The sequence below is a fragment of the Ostrinia furnacalis genome, unplaced genomic scaffold (assembly GCF_004193835.3).
Source record: "Ostrinia furnacalis isolate ACB-3 unplaced genomic scaffold, ASM419383v2 OfSCF1733, whole genome shotgun sequence".
Lineage (NCBI taxonomy): Eukaryota > Metazoa > Arthropoda > Insecta > Lepidoptera > Crambidae > Ostrinia > Ostrinia furnacalis.
This window is the reverse complement of record NW_021131972.1, coordinates 171,766-178,112: the sequence shown is the minus strand read 5'-3', so window position 1 is coordinate 178,112 and position 6,347 is coordinate 171,766. Positions and strand designations below refer to the sequence as shown.

General features: G+C 39.3%; 1 protein-coding gene across 2 annotated transcripts; it reads left to right on the top strand.

Annotated features, from left to right (window-relative positions):
* Positions 1-3,623: 3,623 nt before the first annotated feature.
* Positions 3,624-6,077, top strand: LOC114353530 (C-type mannose receptor 2-like). 2 transcript variants are annotated; one of them, XM_028305567.1, is made up of 6 exons: positions 3,624-3,729; positions 3,964-4,080; positions 4,370-4,507; positions 4,601-4,795; positions 4,995-5,246; positions 5,823-6,077. In XM_028305567.1, the coding sequence occupies exons 1-6, from the start codon at positions 3,672-3,674 to the stop codon at positions 6,047-6,049; spliced, it is 987 nt and encodes a 328-aa protein (XP_028161368.1). In that variant the 5' UTR covers positions 3,624-3,671; the 3' UTR covers positions 6,050-6,077. The 2 variants fall into 2 exon arrangements, with proteins under 2 accessions (XP_028161368.1, XP_028161369.1); XM_028305568.1 differs by having other exon boundaries at positions 3,629-3,729; positions 3,970-4,080.
* Positions 6,078-6,347: the final 270 nt, after the last annotated feature.

Here is a 6,347-nt window from a genome sequence, read left to right as displayed (position 1 = left end):
TTTCTACACAGTTACGTAGTTACAGTTGCTCTAAATTATTTATTATTGCTATTTTATCTTTTATAAGAGTTTTAGCTTATTAACATTCAGGGACTGGGTAGTCAATGCGAAAAAACGCTCAACGGTTGGAATGTGCAGGTGTCAAAATGTCCATACGGACCGGTTGTTAGTGTGGCAGAAAGTATGAACGTCAAAAAATCCCCGTGCCAAAATGTACATTGCTACCATGGTTACAATGGTTTAGTGACAAATGGTACACATCACAAAATACAAGTACAACAAAAGGTGTGATAGATAAAATGATCAACTGATATACAGTGTGAGTCACGTTAAAGTGTACATATGAAAATAGATGAAACTAGACCTATTTTTATCGACAAAAAAGTGGTCAAAAATTTTTTAAGATTTTTTCTTTATTTTTTATAGATTTTTTTTTCTTTCAAGTACTTATTGTAAAGAAAACGTAATAACTTTTAAACTAAGAGGTATATCCTGATAAAATAAAAACAGTAATAATGCTAAATAACAGACGATACTAAAAAAATACATAAAATAGTCAGAAAATGCCAACAAATAATAAAAAATGATACTTTTTGAAAAAAATCTGCTTAAAAATTCGTGTTTTTTTGGTTATTTGATAAATTTCTCCAAAAAATGCCCCTATAAAAGGTGGTTTTTATTACTTTGAATTATTCTATATCGTATTATCTTTGTAAAACCAAAAATCGCATGTCTCTATCCCTATCACAACATTTGCTATGATCGTTTGAACTAAGCCTCTCCGGGNGGGGCAAACTGCAAACGATTCCTGTCTCCCCATTGAGATATTAAATTCAAGCATGTATCCGCTAGATTTTCAAGCTTTGATCTAGTGTCAGCCTCTATTAAAAGGAGACCGTCATCAGCGTACCCGGTTAACGAACAGCCTTCGGGTAATGGTAATGCTAGAAAATCATCGAAACCCAAATTCCAAAGGTAGGGCCCTAGGACCGATCCTTGGGGACAGCCGCGCGTGAGCACCTTTGATTCAGCATGATGGCCGAGTTTTAATTTAGTTGTACCGTTACAAAAGTACGAGTGCAGTAGTGAATATATATTACTATAGCATCCACGAACTTTCAGTTTTAAGAGCAGGATCGGCCACCAAGCATTGTCGAAGGCACCTGAAATATCGAGGAATATTCCTACAACGTACTTTGCCACCGAGGACGTCACTTTTTGTCTAACAGATATTACTGCATCTGCAGTAGACTTCCCGGCGGTGAAGCCAAACTGCTGCTCGTGAAAAATTGGACCACCCGGTAGCAAACGCGGCACTACTAATCGCTCTAACAGTTTACCTAATGAGGGAAGTAATGTAATAGGTCGGTACGATTTAGGATCTTCGGGCGGTTTGTCACCTCCCTTTGGTATAATTTTAATAAATCCGCGACGCCATATACTCGGAAACACGCCCTCCGAGATACAACGAGTGAAAACATTAAGAATATCCAATCCGGTCTCAATGTACTGCTTACCTTAAGTGGTAACATCAAGGTAATTATTAGTTAACTAAAAAGCAAGAAATAAGTAAAATTTTATAAAAAAAAACGACTCCAAAAAACCTACACTAAAAAGCAGAAAAATAATTACTAATTACCTACTTATTTATTAGGACGAATTAATCTTTATGTAGGTATACCATGATTGATACTTTTGGAGTCGGTGCAGGCAAACTTTACATGTTTCATAATCTTGGCACCGACTCCAGAAGTATCAATCATGGTATACCTACATAAAGATTAATTCGTCCTAATAAATAAGTAGGTAATTAGTAATTATTTTTCTACTTTTTAGTGTAGGTTTTGATCCCAGACAAACTACACTTCTGGACACATCTACTGGCCCACCTTGTATTTTCATTTTCATTTGGTCCCAGCTAAAATTTTATATTAGGTCGAGCAAAAAGTTTTGATGCAGTTTTGAACCTGGTACATCCACAATTTCATTCAATAGTCTTTTTTTTTAATTTCGAACACAGAGTATAAAGAAACAAAAGACAATTTGGAGCCTGTTTGTTGATATCAAACAATCGAATACTAAGAAAACTTGGTTTTATTGGTTTACTTGGATTTAATTCTTGAAAAAGTGATTGATATCTTTGGTTTTGCAACAAAAATTACTGATTCTTAACATTAAGGTGAGGTTATTCTATCAATAAATAATCTATGGATACTTCACCTGAAGTCGCCGCCCAAGCTGTGGCACTTATTCAGGCCGGACACAGCTAAAGAAACGTGAGTGCTCAACTTAATTTAAGTCGATCTGCGGTCCGAAATGTTTATCGGAGGTACCTAGAGACTGGTGGCTTTGTTCGTCGCCAAGGAAGGCCACGATCTCGGGTCACAACTGAAAGGCAGGATCGATTCATCGTGACGACCAGCTTGAGAAATCGTCACCTTACCTCCATTGAGATACAAAACCAACTTCGCGACTTCCACGGAGTATCTGTGAGCGCTCGAACTGTTCAGAGAAGGTTAAAAGAACGCGATATGGTACCACACAAGCCAGCTAATGGGCCCAAACTAACGCGAGCCCACCGAACAGCGCGCCTTCATTTCGCACGCAGTCATTTTAATTGGACACAGCAAGATTGGAGCCGTGTACTCTTTTCTGATGAGTCTAAAATTGTGTTACATGGCAATGATGGAAGGAAGAAGGTCTACCTACGTAAGGGAGAGCGTTTCGCACAATGCTGCTTTGAAGAGAGGGTTGCTTATGGAGGTGGCTCATGGACTGTCTGGGGCGGTATATCCGCGAGCCTCAAAACTCAACTTGAGGTTGTTACAGGACCACGGCTGCCAACTTTAAATGCTGAAAGGTAATGTACCTTTCAGTTTCAATGTACCGTGAGTGCTTAGAACCTCACGTGATACCATACGCGGACTATGTGGGCCCAAATTTCCTTTTTATGCATGATAATGCAAGAGCCCATGCGGCCGGCATCGTCAAGGAATATCTACGGAATGTGAACATCACAGTTATGGACTGGCCAGCCAGAAGCCCAGACATGAACTCCATTGAGCACATGTGGGACGAGCTAAAAAGACGTGTTAGCGCTCGTCAGCCAGTTGCCCAGACGATACAGGAGTTGAAAACTGCCATAGAAGAGGAATGGGAGATGATCCCTCAAAATTTCATAGAGCGGTTGATAAACTTTATGCCTAATCGTATGAGAGCTGTGGTAGATGCCCATGGAGGCAACACGCGTTATCAAATGAAACCTTTATTTGATAAAACATGTTTTTTATTCAAAAATCAATTGCCTTTAACAAGGCGCATATCCGACTTGTTAGGCGTAGCTCCATGTCGTATGGTATTCAACAACAATACGATCGAAAAAGATGGTAAAATGTATCAGGTTTAAAACTGCATCAACAGTTTTTGTTCAATCTAGCAATCATATTTCGGTAGGGGCCATCGAAACCTAAACTCTAAGGTGGGCCAATAGATGTGTCCAGAAGTGTATTTATACGTCATTAAAATGATTAGATTAAATTATTTTTGCAACGCCAATACTGCTAAAGTTGCCAGTACTTGATAACATTTTGAACTCAAAACTGATAGCGCGGTTACTTTTTAACTGTTGTCCTATGTATGATTAATTAGTATCGGTCAGTCGTATCTAAATCATGTGTCGACATTTAAATTGTGTATATTATATATTTTTACTGTACATTGCTTCAGCATGTAAGTTAAAAAAACTTAAATCAACGGAAATAACTCTAAGGCTGAGTTGCACCATCTTACTTTAACATTGACAAACGTCAGAAATCTGTCAAACTCCATACAAAACACCGGTCATTGTTATAATTACAGTTAAAATAAGGTGGTGGAACTCAGCCTAAATGTCATTGCTAAGTTATTTTACATAATCGTACAACTAACAAATATCCTACGACACTTCTGACCTTGTGTTTGAAGGGACAGATGGCGGATTCCGTTTTGACTACTACTACGTGAAGGAGCTAGAAGGATGGCTGAAGCCTCATTTGATGCCGGCGACATTCAAAGACGCATTCCTACGCTGTAACCTAGAAGGTATGAACTCCCGATCATGTGGAAACCTCATATAATTTTGTATGGTCAAGTATATGGATTACTGTAATATATTTTATGGATACACGTTACTATTTACGCCTTCTCTGGTGTCTGATCGTAATTAAATTCAAAGTATTAATTGCAAAAACTTCATATGATTGACTTTGGATAGGTGTTTACGAGTATTTTTTTATGAAAATAAAATGCATTAGAGGAAATAAAAGACGCACATAATTTATGAAGATAAAGTGATTTTGATTTTATAAGCCTCTATTATTGTGATCTCCAGGTGCAGTTTTGGCATCGCCGCTGGATAGAAATCTCCACAAAGCCATGGAAGGGATACAAGCGGCGTCAGGAGTGGCTTGCGGCATCTTCACAGGAATCCACGCCACATTTTCCAAAGGGGACTTCACATCTATCGAAGGTATGTATAATGGATAGTTATGTTTTTTAAAGAGCGACCTGGCTCTATTAGGTATTAAATATTCGTCTAATATTTAAAACGAAATCATTTTAGGGGTCCCGTTGGAAAAGATCCCACTGGAGTGGGCCTTGGACGAACCTGACAACTTCAAGAACCAGGAAGACTGCATCATCATGCTGCCCAACGGGACGGTGGCGGACGTGCGATGTGACGAGACGTTCCCTTACGTGTGCTACAGGAAGAAAGTCAACAGCCCCGTGATCACAGCTTGTGGCACTGTTGATCCTGGTAGGAAAATTATTACTTGACAATTAAATAACAATTTTTTTTGCATTATCATCATTTCAATGCATTATTTTTTAGTTCAAACCTGTTATAGCTAATTTATGTTAGGAACAAATTTGTTTCTCATGTTTCTATGAAATCAGCCTTGAAGGCAACTTTATTTTCAACTGTTTGAATCTGGTCTAAACATTTTTGTCTACAGAGTACAAACTAGAGAGTAGCACTGGTAGCTGCTACAAGTTCCACGGCACCGGGAGGACCTGGAGGAACGCGCAGAGGACCTGCCTCGCCCAGGGGGGATATCTAGCCATCCCCAACAGTGCACAAGAAGCGACGGTCCTGAAAAACATCTTCGCTGGACATCCAGCTAACACTATAAAGTCCGAGTTTAAGGACGTAGTTGCACTAGGTTTTTTGGATTGGGATCAAAAGCGCACTTGGTACACAGTGCATGGTAAGATTGCTGATGGCGATGCTTGGCGCAAAATTACTTTTTATCTTAAGAAAATATTCTCATGTTGCGCTAATAATATCATGATTAGTTTTTACTTAGGTTAGATAAAGAAAATAACTATTATACAGGGTGGCCAGGGAGTTGACGTTCAAAGCTAAAATTTAGATTCCTTACATCAAAGTGTATCTAAATCACCCCCATGTATAGTTGATTTTGCTCACTTTAGGAGACAGAGTTAATTTTGTAATGTATCTTAAACTATCACCTATTTTTTTTTCGGCCACCCTGTGTGTAGAAATAGTTCATAAAGCAATGAAACGGTATAATAATGTTAAGCCTAAAGCCTGGTCCGTGAGCACGTAGAATTTTGTCCAATGACCCCTAGCTACCCATCCTTATCGCTCGCGCGTAATTATATTGCTGTCGCGACTGTGCGACTGGCACCCGCAGTGAGTGTGCGAGCGCGATAGCAACATAATTACGTCCTTTAGACATTTTACACTGCGTTTCTAGTCCCAAACTAAGCAAAGCTTGGACTATAGTTTAAAATTGATTTTGTTGCAATGATTATTTCAGGCCAGACTATTGAAGAGGCGGGTTACGCGAGCTGGGCGGGCGGGCAGCCCGACAACAGCCGCGCGCATGACAACGGCTCCTACTGCGGCGCCATGTTCCGCACCGGCCTGCTCGACGACATCTGGTGCGAGTCCGTCCCTTTCGCTTTCATATGCGAGAAGGCCCCCGACAGTCTAGTGGCTGACGATGAGAAGCAATTTTCTCTTGGCACAATCGGAACAAAGTAAATGGTACCCATATGTTACAAAAAATAATACTGAAAAAAATAATTTGGCTAATGCCTACACTAATGAGTGACTTGCGAACTGGAGGTTACTACTAATTAGGTAGGTACTATGATTATATGGAACAAAATGAACTATTTTGTAGTGATATGATAAACCTGGTCTGGTTATACGTTAATACTCAGTTCGCAAGTCACTCATTTGTGTAAGTTGTAACGAAACATTTTTTTCAGTGTGGTATTAAGAATTTGTAGTGTTTTCAGAATAAAAGTGTGCCGTGTAAGCCGTATTTTTATTATAT

What these genes read in the sequence shown, in the direction of transcription:
- LOC114353530 (XM_028305567.1), top strand. Translation starts at nt 3,672, where the DNA reads ATGTGTCGACATTTAAATTGTGTATATTATATATTTTTACTGTACATT. An exon ending in CCTACGCTGTAACCTAGAAG is followed by an intron (nt 4,081 to 4,369) that starts GTATGAACTCCC and finishes TGTGATCTCCAG; the next exon opens with GTGCAGTTTTGGCATCGCCG. An exon ending in CACTTGGTACACAGTGCATG is followed by an intron (nt 5,247 to 5,822) that starts GTAAGATTGCTG and finishes TGATTATTTCAG; the next exon opens with GCCAGACTATTGAAGAGGCG.